The 17,529-nt window shown below is 32.7% G+C and overlaps 4 protein-coding genes across 5 annotated transcripts; 2 read left to right on the top strand and 2 right to left on the bottom strand.

Moving 5' to 3' along the window:
- The first annotated feature begins 2,345 nt into the window (after positions 1-2,345).
- Positions 2,346-7,557, top strand: LOC149497961 (mannan endo-1,4-beta-mannosidase 2-like). The gene is made up of 6 exons (XM_089719068.1): positions 2,346-2,489; positions 3,154-3,535; positions 4,523-4,720; positions 5,701-5,823; positions 6,387-6,598; positions 6,840-7,557. The coding sequence occupies exons 1-6, from the start codon at positions 2,485-2,487 to the stop codon at positions 7,249-7,251; spliced, it is 1,332 nt and encodes a 443-aa protein (XP_089575194.1). The 5' UTR covers positions 2,346-2,484; the 3' UTR covers positions 7,252-7,557.
- A 259-nt stretch (positions 7,558-7,816) lies between these two features.
- LOC149497960 (microtubule-associated protein) lies at positions 7,817-9,008 on the bottom strand. The gene has a single exon (XM_089719069.1). It carries the CDS (start codon positions 8,911-8,913, stop codon positions 7,996-7,998), a length of 918 nt encoding a protein of 305 aa, XP_089575195.1. The 5' UTR covers positions 8,914-9,008; the 3' UTR covers positions 7,817-7,995.
- Positions 9,009-11,920: 2,912 nt separating this feature from the next.
- Positions 11,921-16,320, top strand: LOC149497959 (putative ubiquitin-conjugating enzyme E2 38). Of its 2 annotated transcripts, XM_089719008.1 has the most exons (8): positions 11,921-12,070; positions 12,195-12,266; positions 13,334-13,471; positions 13,581-14,207; positions 14,318-14,381; positions 14,602-14,741; positions 14,827-15,138; positions 15,724-16,320. In XM_089719008.1, exons 2-8 carry the CDS (start codon positions 12,210-12,212, stop codon positions 15,973-15,975), a joined length of 1,590 nt encoding a protein of 529 aa, XP_089575134.1. In that variant the 5' UTR covers positions 11,921-12,070; positions 12,195-12,209; the 3' UTR covers positions 15,976-16,320. The 2 variants fall into 2 exon arrangements, with proteins under 2 accessions (XP_089575134.1, XP_089575135.1); XM_089719009.1 differs by lacking the exon at positions 13,334-13,471.
- A 291-nt stretch (positions 16,321-16,611) lies between these two features.
- On the bottom strand, positions 16,612-17,426 carry LOC149497958 (MLP-like protein 423). Its single transcript, XM_089719010.1, has 2 exons — positions 17,161-17,426; positions 16,612-17,034 (listed from the first exon to the last, which is right to left on the bottom strand). The coding sequence occupies exons 1-2, from the start codon at positions 17,369-17,371 to the stop codon at positions 16,757-16,759; spliced, it is 489 nt and encodes a 162-aa protein (XP_089575136.1). The 5' UTR covers positions 17,372-17,426; the 3' UTR covers positions 16,612-16,756.
- Positions 17,427-17,529: the final 103 nt, after the last annotated feature.

The raw sequence follows: 17,529 nt of genomic DNA, 5'->3' as shown, positions 1-17,529 counted from the left end.
TTGATCATTGGAGTATTTAAGGGCTTAAGTTTGATTTAAATATAATTATAATAAAATGCAATTTAGGTATTTACTCTTTATGTGCGTTATTTGTTTTTAAAGTATTTTAAAAAGTAATAAATTATATTTTTCAACATTACTTTTGTTATATTAAATTTATTTATTTTGAATATTTTAAAAAGTAATAAATTATATTTTTCAATATTACTGTTATTATATTAGATATAATAACTATATTTACAAGTCATCTTTAGTTAATTTTGAGATAAAGTAATTTTGTCAAATTGCTTTAGATTTTATTATAATTTATGAGAATTACTTCTTTTTTTTTTAAATTTCATCTAAAAACTTTAAATATATGTTGAGACAGAGATTAATTTAAGAGAACTGATTACTTTTTTTTTTTTTTAATGTAAACCACCGATATCTGGAAGGCATTACCAAAGACCGTCTAATCTGTCTTGGGGTTTAGTTACAATTAATACTCCTCGCTTTTCTCTGCAGATGCATTTAGTGGAAATCGAATCCGAAAGCTCTTTTCACATGCTCAAGTCTACGCATTTAGTGGAGATCATACCCGAAAACTCTTTCCACATGTCCAAGTATACGTTTCCACAGCCTGCGTCGATTACTTCTTTAATTTCTATGTGAAAATCTAAATAATTTATATTTTTGGATAAATGGAGCATATTACAGTATTCATTCTTTGGAAATAAAATAAGATGATAGGTCAGCGTTTGCTTCCATGATTTACGCCTATATCATCGGAGTGAATTTGATCATTTGTCTGCCCTTAATCTTCATTGTTTGGACGACAACAATATTTTTGTTTTTATGTTTTTATTATATTATAAATAATTTTTGTTGCAGTAATTTTTACCCCAAAACTAAAAATAAAATTTTAAAAAAAAAAAAAAAAAAAAAAAAGATAAACCTTGAAATATGTCGGCACTTTCGTATCGTATGCATGCCATTTTGGACCTACCCTAATAAATACAAAGTCTATCCATCAATGAAAATATTACACGATTTCGTGTTTCAATGGGACAAATATAAATTCGCCTCTGCCTAATACGATTTCATGTTTGAATTTTGTAGGTAAATACATTTTTTTTTTTAGCAGAAAAAAAGGGGAGTATTAGGTGGTCAGTCACTGCCCTCCTCAGTTCGGGCCACCGGTTAGGTATTCACGTTCCGAGTTAAGACACTTTATAAGATGTACTGACCTCTTTAGTTCTGATGGGAGACACTGCCTCCTTCCTGCAGGATCGTAGCGTTGCGGTCCTCAGTCCATAATAATAAAACCGGATCTAAGATAGATTATGATACTTATCATATTAACAGAGTAAATTGAATCTAATTCACCCTCCAAAAACTAATTTCAAAAAAAGACTATTACTTGAAATTTTGAACAAATACTTTATTCCAAACAAATATAAAATAATAGCGATAAATCAAAAATTTATCCACAAATATTTGTTTTATTAAAAACAAAAAAGTTCAAAGACTGTTTGAGTCATACAAATTATGTCCATATACCAACCTAATTAATAAGTAATCAATGAGGGAAACTTAAAAGAAAAACAACAATGTAATTTGTATTTTGAAAAGCTTAACATCATTAGTTTTGAGAACCAACAAATATGAACTAATTTAAATGATTCTATATAATAATTAGTTAGATGAAAGAAGAGTATGATGATGATGAAAAGAAAGGAATCATTTCAATTTTGGTTTAGACTGAAACTTCTCCAAAGAGCAAAGAACCATTCAATTAATATTCTGCTTGAAAAAGACTCATATTGGTATAATGGTGTTCATGATACAACAATCATATATATATATATATTCTAACATGACCATGGCAGCCCCCATTTCCCATATCTACCAATAAATTAATAACATTGCACCACCTACCAACAAGAACTCAAATACGATTATAATGGTAGCCCACAATGATCCATTGTAGAGAACAAAATATAATATTGCAATTACTTTATTTATAAATGTGTAATTCTCCTTAAATTGCAATACATCGAAAAATATTTTTGACACAATTCATGACTAGTACAACCACCTTGTAAATGTGGTGAAATGACTTTAATTTCCTTGAAAAACTTTTAAATAATTTTTATTTTGTTGATGACATATCAAGGATGTAATTATAAATGTATCTAGATGGTGCTATTCACAAGACTAGATTAGACATATGCGTGAGATGAGGACCATCATTTAGTAAAAACTAAAAAGAGGGAGAGAGAAGGGGAAAAGGAAAAGTGAAAAACAAAAACAATATACTAATATACCATATAAGAGCACTGTCGGGCCTCACATGCGAGCAGTTCTAACTCCTAAGATCTACCCATCCCTTTTTTAAAATTATTTTCTGCTATATTTATCAATTCTAAGCGACTTCTGTACTAAAAAAAGCTTTAAGAGCTGGAATATATTATTGTAGAATCAAATCAACAAATATAAGAGCACATGAGGTCTGAGATTTTTACAAATATTTTACTTTTATTATCTTCAAGTTCTTTTTCTTTAGCGAGCTAAATTTGGTAGACAAAATTGAAAGATAGCGCTATCAGATACGGGGCCATGAGCGTTGAATGGGGTTGGAAACTTGTCCAGTAGAATATTAAAATTGAAGGAAACAGAGAGATAATCAAATGCTTAGATCTGTTTGTCCAATCACGTTGATACCAACATTCCACCTCACAATCACTCACCCACCATCACCTCCATCTTCATTCTTCTCTCTTACAGTCTTCAATGGTGGTGACTTGTTAGGTGTCCTTTCTTTCTCGGTCTTCATTTGAACCTTCTTGCATAAGCATTTTGCTTTTCTTGTTTCTTTCACATATAAACCTTAAACCATGAGCAAAAGCTAGCAACTTTTCGAATCACGCGGTCTTGGCCTCGTTGAGGGTTGTTATATGTTTCTATGAGCTTTCATGTCAATTTTTGGGGTATCCTTTTCAAATTGGGATCTGGGTATCCTTAAAATTGGCAATTACATGCATCTATCTGTCAAAGTTGCTAAATTTTCGTCTGGGTATCCATAATTCTGGGAATTTCTTGCAATAAAGCCAGAAGGTTATCCTAGAATTCTATCACATTTTGTTGAATTTGGTGTTTTATCATTTTTTTCAGATCCTATACGCAATATTTGCGAAAAATGGTGGCTGGAAATGGGCTTTTTTACCCAATTCTTGGTTTTGCTTCCTGTGTGGCATTCATTTACATGTCTTTTGGTGATTTGGAGCTTACTTCCCGTCAAGAACCAGAGTTAGCTTTTGTGACCAGAAATGGGACTCAGTTTATGGTGGATGGTAGCCCCTTTTATATTAATGGATGGAATTCTTTTTGGTTGATGGACCATTCTGCAGAAGAAGAAAGGAAACCCAGGGTTAGTGAAATGCTGCAAGCTGGTGCCAAGATGGGTCTTACTGTTTGTAGAACATGGGCCTTCAATGATGGTGGCTACAATGCTCTTCAGGTTTCCCCTGGTCGGTTTGATGAGAGGGTCTTCAAGGTATTGAAAACTCATAATTTTTTTGTACTTCTTGGCTTAATTTTTCTCTTGTACGTTATCCGCATTTTTCTGTGAAAATTTTAATTTGGAAAAGTTCCAAAGTTCGGTTTTTTACATAAAGTTAATGTTAGCATTATGCTTTGGTATTCTAATTTTTGTGCCCTATTCTGGTATTGCTTAGAATTTGCCTCTATTTAAAATTTATTTACATGAATTGACAGTAATGACTAGTGGCTTTACTGTTCTTAAAATAATAAAGTGCTCCTGTAATGCAAATTGCTACAAATAAGATGCTGAATCCAAATCAAAGCGAGTTCATAACCAATCACTGCAACTACAACTCTAAATGCGCATGTCTGTTCTCAACTAATTAGGTTTGTCCTTCATATCTTTTTAATAAAAGATGATATAGCTCTTGGAGTTGTGAATCGGGAAAGCACAATAGAGAACTGTAGATGTAGGTATTTATTCTGAGAACAAAGAACAAAGAAGGATCCTGAAAATGGTTATAGAAAGTTAATAATGTTACTGTTCAATTAAATATCAATAATTTTAATATTGAATTAAAGGTTTAACAAGATTTGCTGCGCTTTATACTTTGTGCTCTTCTTATCTTTATTCAAATAGAATGAACTATAAATTTTGAAATATGTTTACATATTATAATATTTTCTTCATATTACTGCTTTTTATCCTGGTGCATCATTCCATTCTATGTCACAGTTATAAGATTTATTTAAAAAAGAGGTTTTATGTTTAAGAAGAGATTTCAACAAGGAAATTGTTTATGCTCAGACAAATTTAATTATTTTATACTTAGGTTTTCCTCTCTTAACTGATTAAATTAAAAGGCATTAAGAAAAAGAAATCTGTTCTTTGAAGGATAAAGACCTCTTACAAGTTGTCCCATTATTTTCTGGCCCCAATGATGATGATGGTGGCAATTTTACATTTTCTTTCTTTGTTTTAATGACTGAGATTGTGCAGGCCCTGGATCATGTCATTGCAGAAGCAAGACAGCATGGAATCAGGCTTCTTCTCAGCTTAGTCAATAACTTAAAAGCATATGGTGGGAAGACACAGTATGTGAAGTGGGCATGGGAAGAAGGCATTGGCTTGAGCTCTTCTAATGATTCTTTCTTCTTTGATCCAACTACCAAAAGATATTTCAAGCACTATGTAAAGGTAAATGCATCATCCAGTTTTCCAAAAGCATTTTATTGGATGTTACTTTGCGGTGAAAATATTATACATCCAAAATATGACTTCACTAGAGCATTGGATGCTTTCTTTGTATTTTTGTTGAAATGGGTAATTTTACTCTCACGCATTGCAGAAGATAGAAAAAGTATTCTGTAACTAGACTCTTAAGGAGTGCCACGGCTAAAGGAAACTAGATGCTACAGGATAAATGTTAGCAGGAGTCCATTAGTTTAGTATTAAAGAAGGTTCAACTATTTGTGATTTGAAGGTTCTTCTGATTTATCTTTCTGTATTAAAATAAGCAATATTAACTCGGTACCTTAAAACTGTAGATGACTAATTGTGAATCTAATTAATTGAGTTAGAGCATTGGTTAATGTATCATAATATGAAAAGGAAGAAGAAACTTCAGATATCACACTTGGATATGATTTCCAGAATTACAGAGATATTCATCCATATCACTGAGAGAATGGTTAAATAGAGAATTTCTTACAATGCTTTCTTTTCTTAACTCATTAGTTATTTTGTTTCCTTTCCCCTCATGTTCTCTGATGTGAAATTTTTGTGATTGGACTTTCATGTTTAATCATGACCAAGGGACTTTTGAGTGTCCCAGATGATTATTTATACTAGATACAGGATTATCATTTTATACTCAGCCACTGTATGGTGCTTTGTGCATGGGAAAAATCATGATGTGCAACTTTTTCCAAATAAAAAGCTCTTAGAACTTTTTGTCATTCTAGATATGCACCATTATATCCACCAAATCCATGCCTCCCATCCAAGCTATACTTGATATTATAAGCTATAACTAATATTCCTTTAGATAAGTGACTTCATTCCTATTCACTTTGCAAAGCATTTTGAGATAATTGTGAAATATATGATCCCAAACTACTGTATCTCTCTTTGTCTCGACAATATTTGGTCAATTCTAATTTAAATTCTCATTCCAGACGTTGCTGACCAGAAAAAACACCATTACGGGGATTGAGTATAGGAATGATCCTACCATCTTTGCATGGGAGTTGATGAATGAACCTCGTTGCAGGTCTGATCCTTCTGGTGACACTCTTCAAGTAAGTATTTAACTCCTTGCACTGGTACAATCATGTGAGCAACAAGTGCAGCAGGACTTTAGCCATCTGATTTACAAAAATCTTCTATTATAATAGTAATTTTTCCAGAGAGTTTATAATATTCTGCCCTGAATCAGGTTGAAGAACTTTTAGAGTCTTGTTTGAGTCTTTGAGAACTGCTATTATTGAGTCAAGTTCTGACCTCAACCTAGTGTCTACTGGCAAATTTTGCTGGAAACCTCTGCTTAATAACTAGAAAATGTCTGCTGAACTCCCTCTCGTCGATCCTTTATATACTTTTTTGAAAACACCTTTTCATTTTTTCAGAAATTTAATCCAAAAACCTGCTTTTTTTCAAGCTTTCAATGTTCCTTGCCAATACTTTCTGGTTGAATTAGAAAGCACTGTCTATAACCCTTATGAATGCATGTTCTTGTGTGTATTTAGATGGGTGAGATAAAGGAGAGAGACAGGGAGGATGAGATAAGGAGGTTTTCTTTTCTTCCTCACTACTAAATGATTGATCTCTTGGCATATATTGACTTTACAGCATTTGATTGTAGGATTGGATAGAAGAAATGTCAATTTTCGTGAAATCTATTGATAAGAATCATCTACTGACTGTGGGTTTGGAAGGATTTTATGGTCCTAAAAATGCAAAGAGGTTAACTGTGAACCCAGAAAATTGGGCAGAAACCCTCGGATCAGATTTCATTCGCAACTCCAAAGTCCCAGATATTGATTTTGCCACTGTTCATATATACCCTGATCATTGGTAAGCATTGCATTTCACTTAACTCTGCATGTGATTTGCTCAAGCCAGTAAGAAAAATTAGCCTTAAATTTCTCATTTTTTGTTAAGTTTTTCTTGCTGTTGCAAAACAGAAGAAACAAGCATCCCATATTCCCTTGCTGTCTTTTTTTTATTATCAATGTAACTGTATGTGTATACCCTTGATATTTCTGAATGGGTGATTTGTATATCTGACCTACATTAAATTGATTGTCTTTACTAGGTTTAATGATCAAGAATTTGAAGAGAAACTCAGATTTGTATCCAAATGGATGCTTTCTCACATTGAAGATGGTCACTATGAACTGAATAAGCCAGTTTTTTTCACTGAATATGGATTCTCTAACATGAGCAAGGGCTTCCAGCCATCTCAACGTGAGCGATTTTACAAAACTGTTCTAGACATCATCTACAAATCTGCAAAGAGAAAACGAGCTGGGGCAGGTGCATTGGTCTGGCAATTTTTTGTCGAAGGAATGGAAGAATTTAACGATGAATTTGGGATTGTCCCATGGGAAAGGATATCAACATACAGGTTATTTACCGAACAATCATGCAGGTTGGCTAGAATCCATGGAATTCCTGAACAAAATAAAAATTTGAAAGAGTTGTGTTTCAGGAAAAGTGTAAATTGAGTTTTCTATTAAAATATTTAAAATCTGAATGTTCATGGTGCTGGATGCTTGAGGAAGAAATGCAAGGTACTCATTTGCACCATAGGCTTTGCAATTTTAAGCTAATTTTGTAATCATATTAGATTAGAAAAGGTATAGGTATATTGCAGCAGAGGTTATAGATACTGCTGCAAAAATCTAGTTTCAAGATCTTGCTATAAGAAATGCATGCATTGATGCATTTAGGTTAGGGATTCTGTTTGTAATTCCAGGATTGTGCAAATTAAAGATTAGAAGAGTGAAGAAATTGTTAAATGATTTGCTGTATTGCTTATGAGCGCAAATTTTTAAGTTTTGATGTGTAAGTTACTCCACTTACTTGAAGCACCATTTCCAAAGCTTTCGACCATAGTAATGAAAGAGAGCAGTATGATTGAGATTTTAATGAAACAGCTGCTTGCATTTACCAAAAATGAGGATTTACAAAGTTTAAAAAAGAATAAAAGTGCAAAATAAGAGAAGGGAAAAGAAAAAGGTAATAAATATAATGAATATATGAAGTTGAATACACTTAACAATAACATAATAACATAAATTTAGGTGTCCATTGCAAAATTAGGAAATGTACATTCAAGACAAGTGAAACCCTTGATACAAGGAACTTCAGAAAATAAAATGACAATTACAATTAAAAAAAAGAGAAGAAAAACAAACTAGAACTATATCAAGATCACCATAACACATATCTGACCATCAATCAACGATCTAACTTGATCTTTGCTTTGCCAATCTTGGTGAGATCCGAACGCCATTCAAAGGAGACGCATCCTTCCCTTCACTTTTCCCTTTCTTTTCACCTCTTAATTTCTTCCCGGTGGAATTTTCTCTATTCAACTCCTCAACCACCTCCATCACCACATCACCAGCACCAACACTACTATTACCATTACCACCTTCATCTAATCCCCTTCTCCTTGGTGAATTCCTAACACCATTCAAAGGACTAGATCCACTTTTCCCATTACTTCTCACTTTTTTTTCACCCTTCAATTTCTCCCCTGCAGAATTTTCTCTGTTCAACTCCTCAACCACCTTCATCACCACATCACCAACACCAACATTACCACTACCACCTTCTTCTAATCTCCTTCTCCTTGTCTTCATCCCTGCATCACTCGAATCAGCCACCATTTCAAAATCCCCCACCAGCTTCCTCGCCGGCTTCTTCTTACCCATCTTCTCCGCAGTCTCTTGCTGCTCTTCCACTTCCTCTTCACTATCCTCATCAAACAAATCCATAAATTTCCTTCTTTTATTCACCTTCGGAGCCGGAGGCGGCGAATCAGAGCCAGCCCTTTTCCTATTATTCTCAATTTCCCCATCAACCCCACTTGCAATCGAACGATTTAGGTCTTTCGGGCAATTGCTGGCTGGTAGTTTGGCTTGTTTCTCGCGGTGCTTGCGAAGCTTGTCTACATTTCCCTCGATTCGGCCTTGGAGACGGAGACGCTTGAAGTTAAGACCGCCCATAGACCAATGAGCCTCCTGAGCCCAGGAGAGGAAGGGTTCCATGACAGGAACAGGTGGATCTACGCGATCTGAGTTGAATTTAACGTCGGTGTAAATGCGAGGACGAGGGAGGCTACTGCCATAAAACTTTCCAGGACCCAAAGAGACTACCATTGCAGATCTGATCTTCTCTTAAGAATTTTATTGAATGGGTGGAGAGAGAGAAGCAGAAATAGGATTTTGTTTCAACTGTGATTTCAATCGCGTTCGTTTGGGTTATAAACAGAGGGCGCTAGGAGGCGCGGGTAACGATGGCGGGAGGATTTGGCGCCAAAAGTTGGCGCCATACATTTGGGCTTGTAAATTTGGTAACCTATGCGCAGAATGTGAGTTGGACTATTCTTTTAATATTTTTCAGTGCTCCCACTCAATCTACTATAAATTTAATTAAATAAAACAATATATAAAAATTTATGATTAATTATAATAATAAAATTTATTAAAATAAAAAAATATTATCATACTTAAAATTTCATTATGATGATAGTTTTTATTTTTTTATATATTTTTTTATGCTGTTAGATTGGATTTGAGTTTTAAATTCTTAAAATGGTTGATTTGATTGATAAAATATGAAATGCATGGAATATGAAATTCATGAAAGAATGCTCTATTGTTTGCTTATAAAATAAAATTCCTGAATTTGAAATGTATTTTTTAAATTAAATGATTTAAATATCATTTATAAAAATTAAAGAAATAATTAATTGTCCTAAATTATATAAAAAAAAACTAAAAATTATTTAACTAAATTATGCTTTATCTCACATTATATTCTCTTGCATTGTTATATTGTATCTAACATAAATATGGGTAAAATTGAAAAAATATTTTTTATTATTCCTTAAAATACTTAAAACGGTTTATATTTTTTATAGCATCAGTTGTAATTCCATTAACTACTAACAATTTACGATGAATTCACAAATCGGTAATTTTTGCCCTACTTTTAGCTCTCTCTTTTCTTTTTAGTTTTCTTAATCCTAATTTTAATTTGGCGATGCTGTTATTATCAGCATTAGCCCCTTACCTCCTACTTTCTAATATCTTTTTTCTTTCATCTTTTTTTCCTTTAATAAATTTCAATCTGTTTTTTTATAACAAATGTGTCTTTTTTGTTTTGTTGTTGCTCGTTGTTTCCGTATTTGAAATTTTTTTGTTCATTTTTTGTGAGGGTTTAGTACTAAATAAAACTATGGTAGTTGATTTTATTTGGTTGGACACTTTAGATCTTGATTTACAAGTGTGGATTTTCGATTGATAAAATCTGATAGTACAGCTTGTTCCTTTATTGATGCTATCGACTGATAGCAGTGAAAACTCATCTGTATTTGTCATATATTGCAAATTGTTGGAAAAAACAATCCAATTATAAAATATTCAAATAAGTTATTATTTTGACGTTCAAATGACTAGTTGCTGCTATGCAGATTTATATATTTTGTCCAGATCAACTCCAAATGGAAAACTTTAATATTGTATTTTTTAATTTTAGTTTCATTCAAAAGAATATGAATTTATTTGTTTCATTAAAAGATCAGTAAACTTTATTAGCTACTAATAATAAAGTTCTATGTCTGGTCTATAAACTTATATGTAATTCTTAATATTACTATTGATGAACTATATTAAAAAAAAACGTTTATACTTTTAGTACAAAAATAATAAACCTAAAACGACTTATATTTTGAGATAGAAGAAGTACTAATTTAAAAAAAACACATGTTGCATGTTGTTATTTACTGGTATCATATTTATGATCATATATTTTATTTTTCTAATTTCAATATTAGAATTTTAATTTAGTTTAAAATTCTTAATTTTAATATTATGTATGTACCTAACAATATATGTTTTTGATTAAAAATATTATTATGTATACTAAAACAATAAAAATAACTAAATACTCAAAAACAATAAAAATAACTAATTATAGAATTAAGAGTAAAAAAATTAATACTCTTTGATTAATAAAGATAATATTATGGCTAGATTTTTGGACTTGAAATAGTCAACAGAATACAATTGAAATGTTGAAATCAAAAAATCATAATGACTAAATTTCTCTGAATTAAAAATATGTAACTCTAACAAGAAAAACAAGAATACGAATTAAATTAAATTATTAATAAAATTAAACTTGTATTAATCCAAAATAAATCTATAAAAAACTAATTAGAAAATTAAAAGTAAGATAATTAATATTTTTGCTACTAAAAGGAGGATTAAATTTGTAGATTTAAAAAAATATCTTTAAAAATCTTAATTTTATTAGTCGCAAAATAAAGGTGATTTATTTCGAATAGTTGTATTGATTTCATATTCAATCTCAATTAGGAGGTAGGAATATAAATCAAATTGAATTTTTATGTTATATTCTTGTCATATTTAATAATTCCCATATTTAATATATATATTATTATAGATTATAGATATATTTAAGATATCTTTATAGACTAAGTAAATATAATATATTTAAATTAAGGATGATAGTGTAATCTAGTACATTTTTAAAATTTTTTATAATTTAATTAAATATAATTTTTTTTAGAAAATTGTAGTTATCATCGAAACAATTTAATTCAACATTTATGTAATTATTTTTCTAAAAATCTCTTTTCATACAAAATAAATTTTCATAGAAACGTTGATTTTCATAACCAAATGCCTCTATAAATTTTTTAATTCTATCATTTTTATTAATAATATCATCTAAACCATTTATTTTTATTAAAAAATCTTTCAAAATTAATAAATTATACTTTTTAAATTAAACGTTAGAGATTCAAACCCTCTTTTAATAATAAGTTTATGCTTTCTTAATCCACTAAATAATGAATTTACAAGACTTAATTATTTAATTAGAAAAAAGAAGAAAATTATCTTAGATTACGACGAATAAAGATACTTTCATGGTCATCGGTCTTCATAAGCATCAACGTAGAAAATGCCACAAGCCGAACAGCAATAATCAGCTATACGACGCCATACCATAAACCAAGCCGTCTTTTAATAGATCAGGGCCGCTCATAATCAAAGAAGCAGCATCCAAGATATCGAAACACGAGTTCTATATTCAAAAAATAGAATTGACCACCCCGTACCATCGCTTATCGTTCCCTTCCAGCGTACGATAGAGAACTCACCTAATAAGGCGCGAACGGAACTCTCTATCCTATACACATCCAAACACAGAGACAACTCTCTTTATGACTCTCTCTCTATCCGTCAAAAAGCACAGAAACAGAAAATTGGGGACTTTTCAGCTCAGGTATCGATCGCTTTTTGTTTTTTACACTTCAATTTTTCAATTTCAGAAGAACATGTTCTGGTTTATCAGAGGTTGACTTAGCAACAAAATTCACTTTCGGCTCCTCGTGTTCTGTGTTGTATAGAATTGGATTGCTTTGATGGATCTTCATATGGAAGATCAAGCGTCGATCTCCAAGAAACTTAAGCACAGTGAGGTAAGTGCCTTTCGCTTTTGATCACAACTTAAATTAACGTCAGGGTTTAAAAAATTTTGAATTGAATTGTTTGTTTTTAGTTTAATCGGTGTATTTTCTTCTTAATTCTGATTAAGAGCTTATAATGTTGATTGTCTTTTTTTATTTTTTATTTTTTCTGATCGTGATTTTGTTGTGCTTTTTTCTTTTTTTTTTTTTTTTACCTCTGTAGCCCAATGAATTATAGGATATGAATTTTCTGGTTGTTCTGTAGTTTTTTGTGACAAAATTAAGCATCTGCTCTGTTCATTTTATAGTTACTTAATCTGTAGCATTATTAACTATTGGCCCCCCTTTTTTGCACTTTTGTGCACAAACTCCGGACTTCTCGAATGATGCCTGTTCTGTTTTTTGGAGTTTTTCCGTTTGCCAAATGGGTTCTAAATATTAAATATGTAAGCTTGAGTCACTCAAAGTGAATCCCGCGGCTGAAGTTTTGGGCTTTGACTTTGTAAGATTACATTATAATTACCTTCAAAAAAAAAAAAAAAAAAGATTACATTATAATTTAAAATGGTAATGCATAGTATGTTTGGAATTTGGATGAGTTTGGATTATGGGTTTATATATATGTGTTTTATATCATTAAGAAGACAAATTGAATATTTTTGAAGACCTGTTACCGTGTTCTAAGCTTACTGTAACTTATGCGATTCTTTCTTTCAGCTCGATCTACTTCTACGCATTAAATCATTCCTAAGAACAATATATGGAAATTTCACTGTAGCATAAATTTCTTTCTCCAATGATTTGTTTTGTCAACCCTTGCATGGGTGCAGTATTAGAAGTCTGGCTCTATTTAGTCAAATTGGCGACTAATCTTAGTTTAATATACTCATAATGTTATGTTTATTGACACTTATTAATCCATTTCTTTGAACTCTGTTTCTCCATTCCTCGCATGTGCCCATGCACGAGTGTGCATGAAATGTTCCAGTACATCACACCACTTCTGGAATGAAATGCTTTACAAGTGTTTCTTTCATTTTATGTATTTTCCCATGTTGAGGACACAATTTCTTGTTTAGGTTGTCCTGTGCGATGTAATGGATGTTGAAAGTAATTTAGATCCTTCTGAAGTTTTGGTTGGTCATGAAAATGTTGACACTTATTCCAAGGGAAAATCAAAAGTGGGTTACAGTGCTTCACGGCCTCATAACATTAAGGTATATTGTTGGAAATAAAACTTGGAAGCAATTGTATGCTATATGAAGATAGTTTCTTTTTCTCTGAATATCGATCATTGTTTCGTATCCATTTTTGGTCTTTTCTCAGGATACCTCATCTTGTGATCCTGGGATCTCTACCAGTATAGCAGGAACTGTGGATATCATTGATTATCTTAAGATTTCGACTACTGGATCTATGAATTTAGACAATGTCAACAGTTCCAATTCTGACTTGTCATATCACGATGATGATGATGAGGTTTATGATGATGGTGGTGATTATGTTGATGATGCTTCTGATTATGACGACAATGTAGACTACTTGTATGAAGATGATTATTTGGCTATCCAATCTCAATTTGATAATGTGGATCTTCCCCCTGGAGTAGAAGCATCACTTCCTTGGCTGAAGGATCCCGCTCCTCCTGGAATTGTCCCGCCTAGTACAAGTACTCCAACTGTTGCAAATCTTTCTGAAAGCAAGGGGAAAGATGGTCTTCAAGATATTGCTGAAAGAAAAAGCAAGGCAATTACTTCTGGCCTTTCTGAAAATCAAAGTCCAGCAACAGCTACAAGTAGTTCTACAGTTACTGCAGAATCAAGTTCAAGTGGGGAAGTGGTAGACAATGAAGAAAATGAGATCATTCACAAATTTAAGAACTTTAAACAATTTGATACAGTGGAAGATTTCTCAGATCATCACTACAACCGTATGGGCTTCTTGGAGGAGCAGGTAAGCGAGTCACATATGAATCTTCCTCTTTGTATCTAATCCTATTTCTGTTTTTTATCTATATTAAATTATGTGCCAGTGAACTTATTTTGATCCTCTCTTTTTGTTAGCCGCCCAAAAGTTGGGCAAAGAGAATTCAAGAGGAATGGAAAATTCTGGAGAAGGACCTACCAGGTGAGTTCAATATTTATTTTTTAATGAAAAGTTCGTCAGTGGTTTTGTTTTGATTTTGAAAGTTTATGCATCTTACATCTCTCTTATTGGCAATTATCCTTTATTTTATTTAAGTTTAAACATTACTTTCTTTTTGTTAATTGTTATTGTTATTAGACAATTAGTTGGTTACTGATTGATTCTTCTCTCTTTATATTCTCCATTTCCACTGTCATAATAGATACAATATATGTTAGAGTTTATGAAGCGAGGATGGAACTTTTGAGGGCTGTCATTGTGGGACCTGCTGGTACTCCCTACCATGATGGAGTTTTTGTCTTTGACTGTCTCTTCCCTTCCACCTATCCAAAAACACCCCCGGTATGTACTTTGTGGTTTTTTTTTTTTTGCTTGCAAGACTTTGAATATCCTATATTGTGTTTTAATTGTTATTTTTTGTTGTTAGATGGTGTACTACTACTCTGGAGGGCTTCGATTGAATCCAAATTTGTATGAATGTGGGAAAGTCTGCCTTAGCCTTTTGGGGACCTGGAGTGGGAAGCAGAATGAGATGTGGATCCCAGGGACATCAACCATGCTTCAAGTTTTGGTTTCTATTCAGGCTCTCATTCTCAATGCAAAGCCCTTCTTTAATGAGCCTGGATATGAAAGGTCATATGTCGGTGCTGAAGGAGATACAAGATCCAGGAAATATAACGAGGATGTGTTTATCCTATCTTTGAAGACAATGATGTACACACTTCGAAGGCCACCTAAGGTATATTGAATTAATATCTGAAATTATGTTGCTCTTTCTGTTTTATGAATTCTTGCTTAGAAATTTGATGCATAAGAGGGTGAAGAACCTCTTATATTTCTCTTTGGGTGGGCTTCCCATGAGCTGAAGCTTATGTATTTTCTGAAGCTGACTTTGAATTGGTATAGAATTTTGCTTTCTCTACTTGGTATCTGGCTTAAAATATGTTTTCTCAGTTAAAGAGTATGGGTTTGTCAGTTTGTTGTTTAGTAGGGCTGTATTTTTAAGAAAGAAACATGTTTCTCAGGAAGAAGTGCATTTGTTTTTTGTTTTTCTTTTTTTCTTTTTTTCTTTTTTGAAAAAAATTGTGTAGATGGGCTGGAATCTTTAATACCTGTTTCCTACAGTTTCCGTTTGGAAATGTATCATTAACTGCACATGCCCACTTAATTAGAGTTTGCATGCATCATGGTCTATAAATGTGATTGAATGGTTGCATGTGTAGCATAATAAGAGTATTAGATTTAGGTTTTTAGACATTTGCATAACTGAAAAATTTTCGAGTTTGACTTCCTAAGTGATTCAACTGACTGACTTCAATTGCAGTATTTCGAAGATTTTGTCACCGGTCATTTCCATATCCGCGCACGAGATATTTTGGTAGCATGTAAAGCTTATCTAGATGGTTCTACAGTGGGTTCTGTTGCAGTTAATGATGGAGTGGTTGATATTGATCAAGCGGAGAGGAATTCCTCCCCTGAATTTAGAGCAGCAGTAAAGAAAATGATAAATATTCTAATTACAAACTTCACTAAATTTGGATCAACCAATTGTGAGCAGTTTCGAATTACTGATTAAAAATGATACCAAAGAAGCTGACAGCACGAGGAGGGTACAGTGGGGTCATCGACAGTGGGTCTGACATAAGGCAGGTTACAAAATACCTTTATTATTACAATTTTGACAAATTTGAAGTCTGTTAGCTTTTAGATTCTGGGCAGGTGTTCGTATATAGTATCACACGGAGATGGCATGACAGAAGTACTACTGGATTTAGTTTATTTTTGCACATATCCGATTAAAATGGATGTTCTGGCTTTCTTGTTCATATATTGAACATAATGGATTTCTTTTAGGGTTGAACTTTATGTTATCGTGCTTTAAAAAAGTATAAATAGGTCCTATTGCAGTTTCTATCTGTCATATTGCTCTTTATCACTGATTACTGATTACAAACGAATAGAAAAACCAAATGGTTTGATAACACTGAGTTTAAACTGTGAAACAGCTTACATTTCTGTTGGTGTCAGAAGGAAATCTTGTTACTGATTAGATTTCTTGTTATCAAAAGATTCGTTGTATCTTGAAAATGATGGTTAATCCTTAAAAATTAAGGTTGAGATTTTACAAAAATCATAAAGATCCCAACATTAGAAGATTTCAGTCCACCTGTACCAACAAGATTAGAAGTATCGTTGAGCCTTCATCTACATATTCCATAATCCGTTTATTGGAATTTTATTTAGTTTTTGGAGGTAAAAGCAAAAAGCATTTTGCAGTTACACCACTGTATAGACATAATTTCTGTTTATTAGTAACAAAGAAAGAACACACACAGATAATAGTGATAGATGTAATTTCAGAAGTTGAACTTCTCGAATGACTTGAGAAATGAAAGGGCAGCTTCCCTGGCTTTCTCCGGCAGAGGGGTTGCCGGAGTCAACAGCTCAAAGTCAGCCTTCCATTCAGCTATGCATTGCTCTCTTTCTTTACCTTGCACAGGAATAAATGAGAAGGTAACTTTGTATGGATCGTACATCTTCTTAAGGTCACCTCCTATAACACTGTATGTCACTGACTTTCCTTTTTCTACCTTCTCTATCTTCTCCACTGATTCCTTCACGTAGCTGCGTAAGGCTACATCAAACATAACAAACGTCACGTGGTTAAGTTTGGATTAACTAAAAACGACATGAATATGTAGAGTAAAAATTTCCCGTCTAGTTCTCTGAGAGAGAGAGAGAGACAGAGAAAGAGAGAGACCAGGGCCAAGCTTGAAAAGCCTGAGACTTCCAGGGCTGCCATCTCCTTCAATGTACTGAGCAAGAGCAAGCATTTCTGGATTGATTTTGCTAATGATTTCATCGTTTCTATACATCTCCCAAGCCTTCTCAGCTGGGGTGTTGAGCATCACTTCTCCTTTAATGCTCCTCATCTCTCTCTTTCTCTCTCTCAATCCAGCTTGATCATTCATCAAGGCCTTATATAAGGACTGAACTTGTCCTTGGAGGAGATAACTCACTGGTCAAGACTCGAGATTTTTTGTTAATAATAATGAACTTGCTTTAGTGCTTTTGACAAAGCAATAAAGCACACTAATCACAAAGTCATTTAAGATATTTGCACGGTCAT

This window comes from Jatropha curcas, chromosome 3 (assembly GCF_041381405.1).
Source record: "Jatropha curcas cultivar XTBG-Jc1 chromosome 3, XTBG_Jcur_1.0, whole genome shotgun sequence".
Taxonomy (NCBI): Eukaryota; Viridiplantae; Streptophyta; class Magnoliopsida; order Malpighiales; family Euphorbiaceae; genus Jatropha; species Jatropha curcas.
This window is presented reverse-complemented; position numbering and strand designations above follow the sequence as displayed.